Source organism: Suncus etruscus, chromosome 3 (genome assembly GCF_024139225.1).
Source record: "Suncus etruscus isolate mSunEtr1 chromosome 3, mSunEtr1.pri.cur, whole genome shotgun sequence".
NCBI lineage: Eukaryota > Metazoa > Chordata > Mammalia > Eulipotyphla > Soricidae > Suncus > Suncus etruscus.
Genome location: NC_064850.1, coordinates 39,877,069 through 39,895,888, shown reverse-complemented (window position 1 = coordinate 39,895,888; position 18,820 = coordinate 39,877,069). Strand labels below are relative to the sequence as shown.

General features: G+C 42.7%; 1 protein-coding gene across 1 annotated transcript in view; it reads left to right on the top strand.

The window, feature by feature from the left end:
• The window catches only part of ATG2B (autophagy related 2B), a 100,914-nt gene that overhangs the window by 1,361 nt on the left and 80,733 nt on the right, over positions 1-18,820 (top strand). The window contains exon 2 of the mRNA XM_049769916.1: positions 15,528-15,690. Within this exon, the coding sequence (XP_049625873.1) occupies positions 15,528-15,690 (163 nt within the window). The remainder of the gene's footprint in view (positions 1-15,527; positions 15,691-18,820) is intronic.

Sequence of the window (18,820 nt, the reverse complement as noted above, 5' to 3'; positions counted from 1 at the left end):
GGTCCCTGGATTAGATCCCTGGCACCATGTGGGGTCCCCTGAGCATCCCCAAGAGTGATTCTTGAGTGCAGAGCCAGGAATAAAGTCCTGAACATTACCAGATGTAGCCTCCCTAAAAGAAAAGAAAAGAAAAGAAAAAACATTCCTCCCATGCTCCTCTGTTTTTAGCTATGGGTAAAGTGTTTAATGTTTGTTTTTGTTGTAAATGTTTTTAATAAAAAAAAAATACTTCCTTAGCCATAGAAACTCGGAGAACTCAAATCATAGTTACAGCTTTTGTGCCCCTGAATTTGTGCATATAAGTTCACAGTATATGTTTTTGTTTGTTTTTGGGTCACACCTGCCTGTGTGGGCCAGGGCTTAATCCTGGCTCTACACTCAGGAACCACTTCTTGCAAGTGCTGCGGGAACCTTGAGGGATTCCTGGGTAAAGCTGGGGTTAACTGCACGCAAAATTCAGTGTTTTACCTGCTGTGCTATCTCCCTACCCCACACAGTATATGAAGGAGCACAATTTTAGCATATGAAGGAGCACAATTTAGCAGCAAGAACTGATTTAAACTAGGTAACTTACTGGACAGGGTTGGTTTTTTGTTTGTTTGTTTTGGGGCCACACCCGGCGGCACTCAGGCTCTGCCTCTGCTGAGAAATCGCTCCTGGACGGCATGGGGGACTATATGGGATGCTGGGATTCAAACCACCGACCGGATAGCATGACAAATGCCCTATGGCTGTGCTATCTCTCCAGCTCCAAATATTTATTTTTTTTTGGTTTTGGGGCCACACCCGGTCGGTGCTCGGGGCTTACTCCTGGCTCTGCACTCAGAAATTGCTTCTGGCCAGGCCCCGGGGGACCATGTAGGATGCCAGGAATCGAACCAGGGTCCCTCTCAGGTCAGCTATGTGCAAGGCAAACGCCCTACCACTGTGCTATCGCTCCGGCTCCTGGGCAGTTTTTAATGGGTTAAAAGACCCCATTACATTTAGTGTCACTTAGGAGTGACTGAATGTTGTGGTTGAGAGAAGTGACATTGGACATGATGGGCCTGGGAAGAATGGGATTCTGAGGCATTATTTGGGGTGGTGGGGCCACACACAGCAGCACTCAGGGTTTACTCTTGGCTCTGTGCTCAGGGGTTATTGTTGGTGGTGCCATCTGGGGTCTGTATATGATGCCAGGATTGAACCCCTGGTTGGCCACATGCAAGTCAAAAATCCCTACCTACTTGGGTCCCGATCAATAGGTGCATTTGAATCCAGAGACTGTGTTTCTGTGCTTCGGTAGTTATGAATGAATAAGCTTAGTTTGAAGGAGGAAGGCAGGAAATTCATAAATTTCTAATGAATTAAATGATTTTGTATGTGTCAGTTTTGTTTTTCCGTTTTTACAAATGAAGTTAAATGCTTTCTCTCCTCACACCGCTAGCTCATGGTGCAGTGAAATTGCAAACATGTTTCATTCTTCAACACATGATTCCATCATTAATTATATGGCTCCACATAAAGGAGCAGATAGTGTTTAATAGTTCATCTCTACTTTAGCGCAGTGTTGGTTTTATTTCTTACAAATCAGATGGGGGTGCTTGTACTTTAGGAGTGTTGGCAGAATAAGTTGGTGAGAGTCATTCTGAAAATTATGGGTTATTCTTACTCCACAAACTAAGCTTTGGCTGTTACTAGTTCACTTTTTAAATTACTATTATTATTCAGTATGCAGTGCTAATGACTTGAGAAGTTGTTTCTTGTTATTTTTGTTTTGGGGCCATACCCAATGATGCTGGTGTGTATGTGTGGTGGGGGATGGAGTGGACAGGATAGCCTACTCTAATCAACTCCCTGTGGTGATCGTGGGGATGCCAGGGTCCCAGCTCCTTCATGTAAAGAATGCATTCAGGGCCGGCGAGGTGGCGCTAGAGGTAAGGTGTCTGCCTTACAAGCGCTAGCCAAGGAAAGGACCACGGTTCGATCCCCCGGTGTCCCATATGGTCCCCCCAAGCCAGGGGCAATTTCTGAGCGCGTAGCCAGGAGTAACCCCTGAGCATCTAACGGGTGTGGCCCGAAAAACAAAACAAAAAAAAAAAACAAAAAAAAACAAAAAAAAAAGAATGCATTCAGACCTTTGATTTTTTTCTCAAACCCAGACTTGAAAATTTCTTTTTTCTTTTTGGGCCACACCTAGTGGTAGTTATCAGTTACTCCAGGGCTTTGCTTTCAGGAATTTCTTCTGGTAGTGCTCAGGGAACCTTATGGGATGTCTGTGTTGGAATAGTGATTGGGCACATGCAAAGCAAGTGCTTTATCTTCCAGCTCAGACTCTAAATCTTAATGTGATACTTAGATATAACTTTAAAAGTTTCAATTCTAAATTTCTCTGTTTTTGACTCTTGATTTTGTTTTTAAAAGTGTCTTACCCACTGCTCAATATGACTGGCTTAAAAAAACCTGTCTTACGTATATGTGTATATGTATATGTACACAGATAGTATTTGGGTCCACATTCAGTGATGCTCAGTACTCCTTTGAGCTCAGTACTTGGCGATTGTTCCTGGTGGTGTTTTGGGGGTAACCGTTTGATGCTGGGGATTGAATTGGGCCTCCTGCACACAAAGCAGACTTTAGCCACTTTTCTGGTCCTTGATTCTTGATGTGAAGGACTTACATGATTGAAAAAAGATTCCTCATAAAGATTCATAGATCCAAATGAAAAATCATTGTCCCTAAGAATATATATTATTGGTTTAGCCCCCATACAAGTATGCCAAGTCTTGTGTGGAAATTGGCTGAGACAGCCCCGTCTTCCTTGATCTTAGTAATCACTCTTGTGAGTTGGAAGGTATTATATATGTGTATAGATGTAAAATATAAATGATCTATATCAACTTTAAATAAATTTATTTTTGGCGGGGCTACACCTGGTGACACTTGGTTACTCCTGGCTATGGCTCAGAAATCGCTCCTAGCTTGGGGGATCATATGGGACGCCAGATGATTGAACCGTGGTCCATTCTAGGTTAGCACATGTAAGGCAGATGCCCTACCGCTTGTGCCACCACTCCAGCCCCTGGAAATTCTGTTCTAATCTAAGTTTTTAGGACAGTCAAATTTGTTTAGTTTGGTTTGGTTCAGGGGCCACACATAGCTGGCTGTGTTCAGGAATTATACCTGTCTATGTGTGATGGGATTATTCCTGGCAGGCTTAGGTGATCATTTGGGGTGCTAGAGATCAAACTGGGTTGACTGCCTGCCAGTCAAGCCCCTTATCTGCGGTACTATCTTTCTAGCCAAGGACATCCAAGTTTTATACCAGTGTTGCTTGATAACTTGGCAAGTTCTTGATTTTGTGATATGGGTGTGGGATAGTTTGGGCCAGGATACATGGGGTTGACCCTGTTTGTTGCTGGGGTGAGAGGGAGGAGGATGGAGCTGGTGTTTGCTTCATGCAGGGCAATTGGATTAACCCCGATAGTGTCTTCTCTCTCTGGTTCCTTGAACATTTGGGGCGGGGGAGAGCACACTTGGCACACTCGGGTTACTCCTGGCTCTGAGCTCATGAGCTCAGGAATTACTTCAAGTGGTTCTTGGGGGGACCGAATAGGATGCTGGGATTAAACTAGTTTTGGCCACATGTAAGGCAAGTGCCCTACCTGCTGTTCTATTGCTCAAGCCCCAACATACCTTTCTTTTTTTGCGGGGGAGGCCTTGGTTTTTGGGTTACACCTGGTGATGCTCAGGGATTACTCCTGGCTCTGCACTCAGGAACCATTCCTGGTAGTGTTCAGGGAACCATATGGAATTCAGAGATTGAACCTGGTTTGGCTGCAATCAAGACAAATGCCCTACCACTGTACTGCCCTTTCCCCTAAACATACCTTAATCTAGTAGAGGGCAATCATATGCACCATTAGTGAGTGCCATACTCGATGCCACATGTTGGGAAATTTTTTTCTGTCCTTAAAGAAGCTCTTGTAAAGCTTCTTGCAGAACTGGTTTCAAGATTATAAATTCCTTAAACTGTTGCTTATCTGTGAAGCTCTGTATCATTCCTTCAAATCTGAATGATAATCTAGCTGAAGAGAGTTCTTGGGGAGGTGTTCATTTTGTTGTTTTTGTATTTTATCCCTCCATTCACTTTTGGCTCTTAGTGTCTCATTTGATAGATCTGCTGTAAATCTTAGGGGCTTTCTTTGGATGTAAATTCCTTTTTTATCTTGCTGCTTTCAATATTTTGAACACAATATGTCTTGCAGTTGGGTCTATTTCCATTAGGGCCTCTTAGGCCTCACAGATCTTGGTTCCAGTAATCCTTTTTTTTTTTTTTTTGTTTTTATTTTGGGTTTTTGGGCCACACCCGGCGTTGCTCAGGGGTTATTCCTGGCTGTCTGCTCAGAAATAGCTCCTGGCAGGCATGGGGGACCATGTGGGACACCAGGATTCAAACCAACCACCTTAGGTCCTGGATTGGCTGCTTGCAAGGCAAATGCAGTTGTGCTATCCCATTCTAGTAATCCTGAACTCTGGAAAGTTCTTATCAATGATTGCTTTAACTATTGTTTCTTCATCACATTTGCCTTCCTTTTCTTCAGGGACTTCTTACATTGTTCCTCTTGAACTCATCTCACAGTTCTCTGATTCACTGTTCATTTCTTTTCAGACTATTTTCCACCTTCTGCCGTTTCCTCCTCATCTTGGAATGCCTCAGTCTTTTGCTCAGCTTCTTTTATCCTGCTGTCCAGAGCTCCTATTGACTTTATTTTTCTATCACCATGTTCTTCATTTATGTCATTTCTGACCAAAGTAGTTTTTTCATTTCGCCTCTCCTACTTGCTCATGCTTTGCTCACTACTTGTGCTATTGTTTCATTGAACACCGTCATTATAGTGTCACTAAAGACTTGATGTTTGTATTAGTATTATGTGATATTATTTTTGCTCATTGAGTTTGGTGGGTTCCTATATGGTTTCCTATTTGATTTTCTAGTGTTCCTACTGTGCTGGGGTGAGTTTTTGTGTTTAGTTTCTGTTTGCTCTGCAGGTCTTCACCAAATAACATGAAGACTAGATTCACTCAGCATATAATTTGCTGAGTACACTTCAGGAGCTGTGGTATGAGCCCTTAATAAGGTGCAGCCCGGGTGTGGAGCTTCTGGACCCTCTCGGTTCAGAATAGGCCCAGTGATGTTGATTAGAAGCCCTGTCTCCACTTGGCTGGTAGAGCTGCAGCAATGACTTCTTTAACCGCTGTTTTTTGCCGAATTAGCCTGCCTGTGCTTCAGGGAGTATGATGATTATTTTTTGTTTGTTTTTGGTTTTTGGGCCACACTCAGCGGCACTTAGGAGTTACTCCTGGCTCTGCACTCAGAAATCACAGGCTTGGGCAACAATCATATGGGACGCCAGGATCAAACCTGGGTCAGCCGCATATAAGGCAAATATCCTTCCCCCTGTGCTATCGCTCCGACACCATGATGATTTTTTTTTTTTTTGGACCATACCCGGTGACACTCAGGAGTTATTCTTGACTATGTGCTCAGAAATCACTCCTGGGCCCGGAGAGATAGCACAGCGGTGTTTGCCTCGCAAGCAGCCGATCCAGGACCAAAGGTGGTTGGTTTGAATCCCGGTGTCCCATATGGTCCCCCGTGCCTGCCGGGAGCTATTTCTGAGCAGACAGCCAGGAGTAACCCCTGAGCAATGCCGGGTGTGGCCCAAAAACCAAAAAAAAAAAAAAAAAAAAAAGAAAAAAAAGAAATCACTCCTGGCTTGGGGGACCATATGGGACACAGGGGATCGAACCACCATCCATCCTAGGTTAGCGCATGCAAGGCAGACACCCTACCGCTTGCGCCACCACTCCGGCCTCACCATGATAATTCTGATAGTATTTGTTCCTCTTGAACTCATCCCATATTTCTCTGTTAATGCTGTTCATTTTTTTCAGACTATTTTCCACCTTCTGTTTCCTAGTGATTTCCTCATCTTAGAATTGAGCACCTTGATCTTTTTACTCAGCTGCTGTTATTCTGTCATTCAGATCTTCTGTTGATGTTTGTTTGTTTGTTTGGGGGTCACACCTGACAGTGCTCAGGCTTTATTCCTGGCTCTACACTCATCATTGCTCCAGGTGGATTTGGGGGACCATATGTGATGCTTGGATTAGTTCTGGCTTAGCTCTCGAATCTGGGTTTGCTCATACAGTGTAAGCTCCCTTCCCACTATAGTATCACGCGGGCTTTCTATTGACTTTTTTGTCTTCTATCCTGCCATTTATTTCAGTCATTTTCGAGTGCCATTTCATTTCTATTCTTATCCTTTCTTGGGCTTTGCTGACCAGCTGTGCCATCATTTCTTTGAGTTCATCAAACATTTTTATGTAGAGTCAATAAAATTGTTTTTAAGTAGGTTGGGAGTGTTTGTGCTGTCACACTGTATGGTTCACTCCTTAAACTTAGTGAGCTTTCAAGTGTTTCCCCTAGTGATTTTCCAGCATTCTTGGTGTGCTAGGTGTCAGTCTGAATAGTTAGACCCCCTGGAAGAAGCTGAGGGACTAGGCTGGGGTTGTTTTCGTCCATCTCCCCAACATGAATAACAGGAAGTGTAACTGAGCAGCAAGTAATTTGCTGAGTAGATCTGGCACTTCAGGAGTTGTGGGCCCACTAATATGGCACAAGTTAGGTGTGGTGGCTGCAGGAACCCAGCTAGAATGCAGGGGCTCTGCTTCCCGCCCCTGTGCGCTTTGTGATGCCAGCCAGAGCAGCAGATCTCCCTGGCAAGAATAGCCCAGTAGCAAGCTCAAGTTTAGCTGGAAAAATTTAAAGCTTTCCCACCTGTTCCTCCACATATTAGTTTTTTTTTTTGTTGTTGTTGTTGTTTTTTTTTTTTTTTTGGTTTTTGGGTCACACGGCAGTGCTCAGGGGTTCTACTGGCTCTACGTTTCTTCATTCAGAAATCGCTCCTGGCAGGCTCAGGGTGGGGGTTGGGTGGGGGGACGGACCATATGGAATGCGGGGATTCGAACCACCGTCCTTCTGCATGCAAGCAAACGCCCTACCTCCATGCTATCTCTCAGGCCCCACATATTAGTTTTTTAGTAAATCTTTTCTTCTCTTTTAACAGAAATGTTACCATTTTTATTCATCAAAGCAACATATTTAAATTACTGAATTTGGGTCTAAGAGATAGAGTGCTTGCTTTGTAGGTTTGCTTTACTACTTCCCTCTGCCCCCGCAGACCCTCCCCTCCACCCCCCAGTTCCATCCGAGGCACCCACATGGCCCCTGAACCCTGCCAGTCATATTCCCTGAGCATAAAGCTAGGTGTAAGCCTCGAGCACAGCCAGCTATGGTTCTCCCCTCCCCCCAAAAAACCAGTTGAGTTTCTTGAAAAGAACTAACAAATTGTTAGTCTAGGAGGCCAAAGTGATGATTAAAATAAAGTAACAAAATCAGTTTGCAATTCAGTCCAAAACAGAACAATTTCATGTTTCTGTTCTAGGGATTGATTTAAATTCTGTCCCTTGATAGCCCACAGCCCCTTACCTCTGCATGTAGTGATATGCTTTAGTAGTCTGAGTCTTTGTCTTTGCAAAGGTTTGAAAACAAGCATGGCTTTTAATTAAATCAATGATTTAGATAGTGTTGCAAAGTACATTTAACTTTGGTGTTTGGTTGTTTTTTTTTTTTTTTTGGCTACCAGTGCCTCCTGATGAATCATACATTACTCACATAATGGTGGCATATTCATTGTTACCAGCTTTAACTTTGGCGACAAATCTAGCCTTCTCCATTGCTCTAAGACAGAATTTCACTGAAAATCATGTCAGTGTGCATGCGCCTGTGTGCTCAGGAATTATTCCTGGCCAGGACTTGGAACTATAGGCTGCAAGGGATCTATCCTGGGTCAACTGAGTACTAGGCAAACCCCCTACCAGCTGTGCTATGACAGAATTCATTGGCTTATAGATACAATATATCTTCCTGCCTGGGGTGCTTTTCAAGAAGGCTACAAAACAAGTCCTCTTATTTGCTTCCTTCATAAATGAAACTTGCAAAAGTAACAAGCATTCCATGTTTGAATGATCAGTTGTTTCATCTAACCGGATCGCAAACTTTGGACTTTGCTTTTAAGCCTGCTAGGAAGCTTTTGAAAGTGGCCATTACTAATTTTTAGAAACAGAGTCATCCAAAGGAATTTCACAATTTTTACCCCTATATTTCCCCCAAGAACTATTCCTGACATTTTTAAGTTTTTTTATTTATTTTATTTTATTTTATTTTTTTTGGGTCACACCCGGCAGTGTTCAGGGATTACTCCTGGCTGTCTGCTCAGAAATAGCTCCTGGCAGGTACGGGGGACCATATGGGACACTGGGATTCGAACCAACCACCTTTGGTTCTGGATCTGCTGTTTGCAAGGCAAACGCCGCTGTGCTATCTCTCTGGGCCCAATTTTTTAAAATTTTTTATTTACTTTTTTGGTCTTGGGTCACACCTGGCAGCGCTCAGGGGTTATTCCCGGCTCTATGCTCAGAAATCGCTCCTGGCAGGCTTGGGATGTGGGATGCCGGAATTTGAACCACTGTTCTGCATGTTAGGCAAACGCCCTACCTCCCTCCACGCTATCTCTTCGGTCCCATCCTGACATTTTTAATAGCAACAAGTAATGTGAATGTCTATCTCTTAAGACTTTTTAGTTTTTGCAGTTAAACACATTTCATAAAATGCAAGTAAATACCTTAGATTAACAGTAACAAAGAGTTTTGAGAAAACTATTACTGTTAATAAAAAGCATTTGTTTTTGAAAAGTTTTTTTTTTTAATGAAAAACAGTTTCTAGTAGCTTTTAAAGGTCCTTCCAAATTTCCTTTGGTTTATTTCAGTATGTATGCTCTTTGGTATTAAGATATTTTTAGTTTTTTTGGTTTAATGTTCTTGCCAGCCAAAACTTCTTACTAATTAGTAGAGATTTTCCACCCCATCCTGGATATTAGAAGTAAATTCACAGTAAAAATACAATTCAACATAGTTTCTTATTTTTGTCAGTTTTGTTTACTCCAACCTGGTAGTTGACTGCCACATAGCCAACAAAATTTTTGTGGCTTCTGTCTGAATTTAGCCTCTTATCTATAATTGCAAATCTTATTCAAAAATATAAATAAAGGGCCTGGAGAGATAGCACAGCGGCGTTTGCCTTGCAAGCAGCCGCTCCAGGACCAAAGGTGGTTGGTTTGAATCCCAGTGTCCTATATGGTCCCCCGTGCCTGCCAGGAGCTATTTCTGAGCAAACAGCCAGGAGTAACCCCTGAGCACTGCCGGGTGTGACCCAAAAAACAAAACAAAACAAAACAAAAAAAATATAAATAAATATTACTAATAGTTTCTCTAATCTAGCTTTCTTTAGTTATTGAAATTAGGTTTGCTTATATTTAATTTAAAATGTTGAGGTTCACATGAATGCATACAAGGATGATGATACAGAAACATAATTAAAAGGGCTTGTGTTGGATTCACTTTGGTTGGGGTGGGGTGGGCCAAAAAAAAAAAGGGCTTGTGTTGGTGGGGGGCAGGGTACTCATGGGGCTCATATCCAGGCATCGTGCACAAATCCATATGCTCCAGCCTCATTATTAAAGAATTTTTTGGGGGGGTCAGGGGTTTTGGGCCACACCTGGCAGTATGCAGGGGTTACTCCTGGCTCTCCTCAGAAATGACTCCTGATAGGCTCCTGATAGGCTCTGGAGGATAATATGGGATGCAGGAGATTGAACCCTGGTCAGCTGCATGCATTGCAAATGCCCTACCTGCTGTGCTATTGTCCTGGCCCCTTAAAGGACTTTTGATAAGACATATTCAGTCTTATTTTTTCCATAATCAGACTTTGTTTCCAGAAGAGCAGAAAACTTTGTGCACTTAAACCTACTAATTCTTCACTTACAGTAGTCTAGAATCTTAGCTCAGTGTTCCTGGCAGTGTGTGTTGGCATTATGTGATGCCGTCATGTGCCGTGCAAAGTGCAAGCGTTGTTTGTTTGGAACCAAGGCTGCCACGGACCAGTGCTTCACAACCCAGGCAAGCACAGCCTGCAGTACTTCCTAGGCACTATGCGTTTGACTTGAAACTGACTTTTGGTCATTTCATGACCATCTTCACCAGTGCCAAATTTTTTGGTGACCCCTCCATTCCTACTGAACCACTCTTAAATCTGCACTGGAGACACAGCCTCCAGTTTAAGAGACTTGTGCAGTGATCCTAGAGAGAAATTACTTAGGGTAGAGCATAGGCCTTGCACATGCCTGACGGGGGTTCCATCGCTGGCACCTTCTAAGGGCCCCTTTTCTTTGCCAGGAGTAAGCCATGAGCACTGATGGGTGTGATCAGTTCCCCCAAACAAACAAGCAGAAACAAGGGGAGAAGAAACTTGGGCATATACTACTAACAGTTGGTAGCCTTTTGTCTTCTCATAGTGGCTGGCAATTGAGAATTCTGAGTGCAAAGTTACTTGTTTTGAGTTGCGACGACTGGTAGGTTGATAAGTAAGGAAATCTTCACAGAGGTTCAACAAGCCAGAGGCAATTTCTGAGCGCAAAGCCAGGAGTAAGCCCTGAGCGTCAAACGGGTGTGGCCCAAAAACCAAAAAAAAAAAAAAAAAAAAGAAGAAGTAGTCAGTCAAATTCAGGGTCTTGGGTGGTCATCTGATAGTAAAGATACCCATATTGTAAAGGTTGTTGTCTAAATACTCTTTAGGATACTTTGGTATCATTCTAGTGTTGTTTTTTTTTTTTTTTTTACTCAGTTACTTATAAGAAACAATACTGTTATTACTCCTGGCTTTACTTAGGGAATCACTCCTGGCTCTGCGCTTAGGGAATCACTTGTAGCAGTCTTACAGAACCAAAAGAGTACCTGACATTGAACCCAGTCTGGCTGTGCCTAAGGCAAACACTACCCACTCTACTATCTTTCTGGCCCATTGTGTGTGTTTACTTTTTAATTTCAAGACTGATGTTTGTTGCAAAAATTCTTTTCAAGAGAAAAATACATATATGTGTATGTCAATATGTTTGTGTCTGTTTCCCTTTATATAAACGTACAGCATATGCAGCAGGTAATCTTATCTCTCAAAGTTAACAACTGAGTACCAAAAGTTCTTACTTTTAATTTTGGAAATAATGAAATAAGCAGTTCTGACTACTTTTTATTTTTTGGGTCTCAAAAGAGGAAGTAGTGTCATTCAGATTTTGTGGGGGAGGTTTGGGCCACACCCGGCTGTCCTCAGGGGTTACTCCTGACTCTGTAATCAGGGGACCATATGGGATTCCAGAATCAAACCTGGGTCTGTCTTGGGTTGGCCATGTGCAGGGGAAATGCCCTGCCACTGTGCTATTGCTCTGGCCCCCATTCATATTTTTCCTTTTAAAATTAATCTGGGAAAATGAGAACACCAGTAAACGGATGTATGTTGCACAATGTACTAGTTTTACTGAGATGGGAAAGAATAAATTAGGGAGTAAATAAGCCCCACCTCTACCCCCTCATTTGTGCCTTACCCCAAAGCCAAGGGCAGATGCAAGTAGAGGAGAAAGGAAGGGAAGTGAAAATGAGCAAGACTAACTTCAGTATATTGACTTGGGGACCTTCACGACAAACTTAGCAGGGGCTGGAGTGATAGAATGGAGGTAGGGCGTTTGCCTTGCATGCGAAGGAAGATGGTTTAAATCCTGACATATGGTCCCTCTGAGCCTGCCAGGAGCGATTTCTGAGCATAAAGCCAGGAGTAATCCCTGAGCGCTGCCGGGTATGACCCTGAAACCCAAAACCCAAAATCCAAAACCAAAAAAAAAAAAAAAAAAGACAAACTCAGCAGGTAGTAAGAGCTTGAGAATCAGCTGAGGATGATCCAATAATTGGAATTTCTCAGTGGTGACTCCAAAGCTGGTAGGGCTTAGAGGTGCATGAGAGGGAGGTAGTTGTCTTTCAGAAAGAACCTCTGTAGATCAGCGCACAGGCAATCTGTTTTATATAACAGTAACATTTATGTAACAGTCTGGAAAAGTGATTGGAAGCATGCATGGTGTTGCAGAGGTCAAGTTCATGTAGAATTCCAAAGAAAGAAATGGCTGTAGGAATTAGGTGGACGAAAGTTCAAGGAAGCTTGTTCATTGCGTTTGTAACTAGCATGCAGAGCAGGTTCAGGATTCACAATGATTAGAGGACTCGAAGGCTGACTAGTTTGTGGCTGGAGCAGCCATGAGGACCTTGAGCACTGAGGTGATGACTAGAGGGGTGTGAGTCAGTGAGTTCCCAGTGTTTTGGTTTACTGGGAAGATAATAAACACTTCCCAGCTCTGTCAAGTTTGCTGGGTGTTTTGATACACATTTTGTTGCTTTCCGTTGTTTTCTGTTGTCATCTTGCTTGATGGTTAAGTAATTTACGATGGGTTAGTACTTAGTAAGCAGTGCAGCAGGATTACACAACTTTTTTTTTTTTCTTTTTTTGGGGGGTGGGGGTTTATACCCCACAATGCTTAAGGATGATTCCTGGCTCTGCTCTCAGAAATCACTTCTGGCCATGCTCAGGGGACACTCTTTGTGATGTTAGGGATTGAATCTTGCATGTTAGAGCATGCAAGGCAATTGCTCTACATCCCTCCAGCCCCACATATGTGTCTTTCTTTTTCTGTATTTCTATTCTTTACATTAGCGCAGAAGACCCAAGAAACCCTAACTTCTCCAGCCATAGTAACTTCAGTCACCTGTGGGGTTTGCTGGGCTGAAGACTCTGGCCCCTACATTCTAAAGACCACATATTCTCTGTAGGGAAAAAACTTTTAAAAAAGGTCTTTATTTAGGGGCCTGAGTAATAGTACAGTAGATAGGCTATTTACTTTGCATGTGGCATGTGGCCAGCGTGGATTTGATCCCCAGCATCCTACTTGGTTTCCTGAGTCTACCTTGCGTGATTCCTGAGTGCAAAGACACAAGTAATCACTGAGTACTGCCAGGTGTGGCCCACAGAGCAAAAAAGAAAAAAAAACAAACATTAAAAGAAAAGAGGTGTTGGTGTTGGGGCTGGAGTGATAGCATTGCACGCAGCCCACCCAGGTTGTATTCCCGTAATTTCATATGGTCCCCCAAGCCTGGCAGGAGTGATTTCTGAACACAGAACCAGGAGTAACACCTGAGCACTGCCAGATGTGGCCCAAAAAACAAACAAAAAAAAGGTCACTCCCATTCTGTGCCAGGTGGGGTGTGGCTTTAGGGCCCTGGAATTATCCAGAAAATGGTGCTGGGATTTCAATCTAAAATATTTTCACCTGTATATTTTGACTATGTAAACTTAAAATAGTTTTAGAGGGTAAATTTCATTGTAATTGTTTTGTCTTCCCCTAATTTTATCGATTTGCATTTTCTTCCTGAAACTGCCCAGCTTTGAGAGGACAGTTTCACACCACTCTGGAAAGTTCACAGCCCGTTCTGTAGTGCTGGTGTCAGATCACTGTTCTGGTGGCCACTCAGCCCACTTCCTTGCTCTCCCTTATCCTTTGCTAGTCGCCATTGTTTCCGAGTTTAGTCATTCTTTATGTTGTGTTTTGCGAGCTCATCTACTTCAGTTATTCAGAGCCCATGCAGGAGTGAGAGCATCCTGCGATTGTTTTCTGCTTCCTGATGGCGTTTCCCTTGGTTCCATCACCTCATAATTCACATGTTTCATTGTGCTGTTTTCCCTCTGGGCTCCTAGAAACCCACCAGTGTCCTGTTGAAAATGAATGAACAAACTCTTCGTTAATGTTTCTAGATTTAGGACCCAGCACTGGCGCTCAACAGTAGAGCACTTGCTTTGTGTGGGTGAGGCCCAGCTGTAGGTACGTGTGTAACACAAACACACAAGTTCAGTGACGTTTCTTTCCTTATTAAACTCAGGTATTCATCACTGATGAATACCTGTTTTAGGGGTGGGGGGTGGGTTTTTGGATCACACCTGTGACTCGGGTTATTCCTGACAGTCTTGGTGGACCTTATGGAATGCCAGGAATCAAACCGGGGTCCGTCCTGGATTGGCCATATGAAAGGCAAACTTCCTACCCACTGTGCCATCGCTCCGGCCCCATCATCATTGATCTTATACACACACATGTGCGCATGCACACACACAAAATATCTGTTGGTGCGGCGGGGGGGGGGGGGGAGTGTCGAACCAGGGTTGGCCTCATGCAATTAATTCAAGCACTTTATTCCTTGTACTAGCTCCCCAACCCTGTTTGCCTTTTACTTCACAGTTTACTTTGCAGATTATTTTTCCTAGCCACTTTCTTAAAAATTTTTTTAATCAGAATCTTTGGCCATTTTACACCAAAGGCCATCTGTCCTCTCTTGCTTTCATTCCCATCTCTATGTGCATGGCACCCTTCTGTATTTTTCTAGCCTACATAACTTCTTGATCCCTAACCAAAATAGCTGGCTGCTGCCCCTTCTTCAGCCTTGTTATGACTGTAGGCAAGTGACTGTAGCACCTTCTCCTAGACAGACAGACAGACAGACAGACACACACACTCTCTCTCTCTCTCTCTCTCTCTTTGCTCTTTGTTCTCTCTCAGCCACTTATCCTCCCCTTAACCTTCCCCAGGACTTCCTGTTGTGTTACAGTAAATACATCTTTATCCATCTGAGCACTTGTCTATGCCTCACCCTCGGGCTCATTTTTCATTCCTGCTCTGCCCCTCCTGCTAAAAGTTTATTTATTTTTGTTGTTATGAACTATATGTCCGTCTCTAGCTATTTTCAGTTTCACTATCCTGGCCAAATAAGTGCTTTGGTTTCTTTTTCTTTTTCTTTTTTTTTTTTTGGTTTTTGGGCCATACTCGGTAACGCTCAGGGGTTACTCCTGGCTATGTGTTCAGAAGTCGCTCCTGGCTTGGGGGGCCATATGGGACACCGGGGGATCGAACCTTGGTCTGCCCTAGGCTAGCGCTGGCAAGCAGACACCTTACCTCTAGCGCCACCACACCGGCCCCGCTTTGGTTTCTTTATTTTGGGGCCACATTAAATCTGGGTCACACCCAGCAATGTCTCTGGTTCTGCATGCAGGAATTACCCCTGATGGTGCTTAGAGTGCCATGTGGGATGCCCAGGACTGAACCTGGGTCAGCTATGTGGAAGGAAATTGCTCTACCCTCTGTACTATCTCTCTGGCCTCTTCTAGGTTCTGGTTTATGTGCAGATGGCCCAGTGGAATGTGTTCCTCTCTCCTACAATTCCTAGTTCCTGATACACGTATGAACATCTTCAGCGTCTTTTTTTTTTTTTTTTTTTTTTTGTTTCGTTTCTTTGGGTCACACCTGGCAGCACTAGGTTTACTCCTGGCTCTGCTCAGAAATCGCTTCTGCCAGGCTCGGGATTTGAACCACCGTACTTACGCGTCTAAGGCTGTGCTATCTCTCCGGCCCCGTTTTTTTTTATTTTTAGCGTCTTTGAATGAATGAAAGACTGCGTTCTTGTGCTTGTGATTTCAACATGTGCTTGGTTTTTCTCTTTAGTGTCTCAATGAGATCCTGGAGTCGGCGGATGCACCTTTAGAAGTCACCGAAGGATTCATACAGTCCATTTCGCTCTCAGTTCCATGGGGCTCCTTGCTACAGGACAATTGTGCACTGGAAGTGAAAGGGTTGGAGATGGTTTTCCGGCCTAGACCCCGACTAGGTAGGCGTGTTAGAGATTTCTGACTTATTTCTACTTTTATTCTACAGCAATTGCAGTAACCTAATTTCATCAAATTCAGTTTTTTTAGCTTTGTAATTTATTGGTGAGGTTTTCTGTAACTAAAATGTTAGGACTTAAACCTACACAGGGCATGTAATTGTATTATTCAAGTATTTTTTTTGTTGACTTATGAGAATTTTAGTACGTAGATAATTAATTTTGTTATAAATTATCTAAAGTGACTTGTCTTTTAATCATTTGAAATACTGTGCCAAAGGGAATAAGGGAGTTCTTAGATATAAAAGGGAAATAATAAAAGGCTACTATGTCTTCAGACACAGGGTTGGGTTTGAAGGGATCCTCTATTGGTCAAATCTGGGAAAATATGTGTATCACAAAGAATAATGACAATAAAGCACTTTAACGAAATTGAACGAACCTTTAGTTCACATTGTAAAAAAAAAAATAGGTCTGGGAGAAGGGAAAACTCTTTACTATAGGTATTTACTATACCTATTTGTAAATGTAGAGAAAATGATAGACTATCACTGTATTTTCAACCACAATAGTAAAAACTCAATTTGAACTAGACTCATCTACTAATATTTATTTAAAGGTTTTAAAAGACCTAAATAATTGAGGGGGGGCAGAGTTGGTCCACATTCATCTGTGCTCAGAGAGCACTCCTGGCAGACTCGGGAGAACCATATAGGGCATTGAGGATTGAACCCAGGTTGGCTGCATATAAGCCTGCCCTCTATACTATCTCTAGCTCCTGGACTTAAATACTTAAGACCATATCCAGAAAAATTAAAGATATTTTCAAAAAATAAAAGATTTCTTTCTAGAGACTGTTGAGCCACTATTATAATTGAGTCATCAAACTTAGTTTTATTATTGAGTCAAAGTGACAAAATGTGAAGCTTGATATTATGATGACACAGTATCCATTATATACTGTTCCTACTAAAAGTTTGTAATCTGGATCAAGGAAAGCAGTCAGATAAATTAAAAATAAATGCTACAAACTGGTGGTTAGTCTCAAAAATGTCAGCAACGTGAGCTGGCACTTGAGTACAGAGTTTAGGGCACTTATTTTGCATTTAGCTGACTTCAGATTTGATTCCCAGCATCCTGTTTGGTCCCCTGACCAAAGGGCAGTTAAGTACAAACACAAAGGAGTAAATCGTAGTGCAGAGCCTGGAATAACCCCTGAGCATTGCTAGGTGTGGCCCCAAAAACAAAAACAAAGAAACAAGCATAAGTACCTGCAATATAGCTTAAAGGGCTAAGGCATTCTTTGCACAGGGAACCTGGGTTGGGTCCCTGAGCACTGAACTGCAAGTAGCCCTTGTCCCTCACTGTGTTTGGACTCCCAAAATGAGAAAAACAATATTAGTGTCATGAAAGATAAGAAAAGTAGATTAACAAGACAAAAGACATTAAAAAATTGTAGCGTGTGTACTGTTTGAGGTGTGTGTGTACATGTGTGTGTGTACATGCATGTGCGATCTCCACACAGTGATGTATTGATGTATTTATTGATATATTATGTATGTATTGATGTAAATATTAATGTATTTATAAGCCAGTGAAGTCATGATTATTTTATTTATTTATTTTTCGTTTCTAGACCACACCCGGCAGCTCTCAGGGGTTACTCCTGGCTTTGCTGTCAGAACTTACTCCTGAGACCTGGGCCAGAGAGATAGCACAGCGATAGGGCATTTGCCTTGCAAGCAGCTGATCCAGGATGGACCGTGGTTCAAATCCCTACATCCCACATGGACCCCCTGTGCCTGCCAGGAGCGATATCTGAGCAGAGTCAGGAGTAACCCCTGAGTGTGACCGGGTGTGACCCAAAAAGCCAATATATATTACTCCTGAGACCAGAGCCATAACACAGTGGTAGGGCATTTGCTTTGCACGCAGCCAACCCAAGATGATTCCGGCATCCCATATGGTTCCCCAAGCCTGCTAAGAGTGATTTTTGACCGCAGAGCCAGGGGTAATCCCTGGGTGCTGCCTGGTGTGGTCCCCCCAAAAAAAGATCAAAACAAAGCAGAAATCACATCTTTATATTGAATATTGGTTATCTATATATAGAAATTCTTACTCATAATTTGGTATTTCACAAAAATATTTATATATCCTTCCAGCTATGGGAAATTTTCCTACAGAAAAGAAAATGTATTTTCTTTAGGAAGTATTACATAAAAAGGGCTTTGAATTTGGTCTGGGAAGACAATGAGCCTTGGGATCTCTTAAGGGAGCTTAAGAAGTGTGTCTGACAATTCAGTGCTTAGGGCCTGTGGTGGTGTTGAGGGCCACAAGGTCACTGAACAGGCAAGAGCTTCAGCCCTTTGAGATCAAACCTGAGGCCTTACAAATGCAAGGCCTGAATTCCAGACCTTTGAGATCGATCTTGAGGCCAAGACTCAGCTCTAGCTCTTTGAGCACTGTCTTCTGGGCCCTCTCAGTTGTTCTGAGTAATGTCAAAGGTGTCGTGGCATCCTCTGATGATCAGCTGGGAAGGATGTCTCTCACTGCTCACAGCTATGCTCTCCTAGTTGGTCTCCATCTATATTGACCGCTAAAGCTGAGGTCAGCTGCTCCTTCTGTAACATTCAGATCACTTCCTTTGTCTGCACAAATGAACCTCTCTTAACTCAATGGTTTCCCATGAATTCTTCTTAGAAGTCTTACTTCTTGAGCAATATTGTTGGCTCTTTGCGAGCAGAATTTATGACCTTCAATTTTCTCTCTCTTCTTTTTGGGTCAGCTAACTCACAGTGGTCTACAATTCAGATCTGGCCTGTCACCTATTTTTAGAAATAATGTCCTATTGGCCTAGCTCCTTGCTCATTATTTATTCTCTATGGGTGCTTTTGCATTAGTGGGAGAAAGTTGAATCTTGTAGCGCTAAAGAGATCATATTGCCTTTTAAGCCTAAAAGATCTTACTTTCAGAACCTTTATGGGAAAGTTTATTGATCCCTGGTCGAAGGAGTTTAGAATTGGCATGTGGTTAAATAAATACTTCTTCAAGGAATACATGAATTGGTGCCTGCCTTTCATGTAATGAGAATATATATTTCTTTTTTTTTTTTTTTTGTGGTTTTTGAGTCACA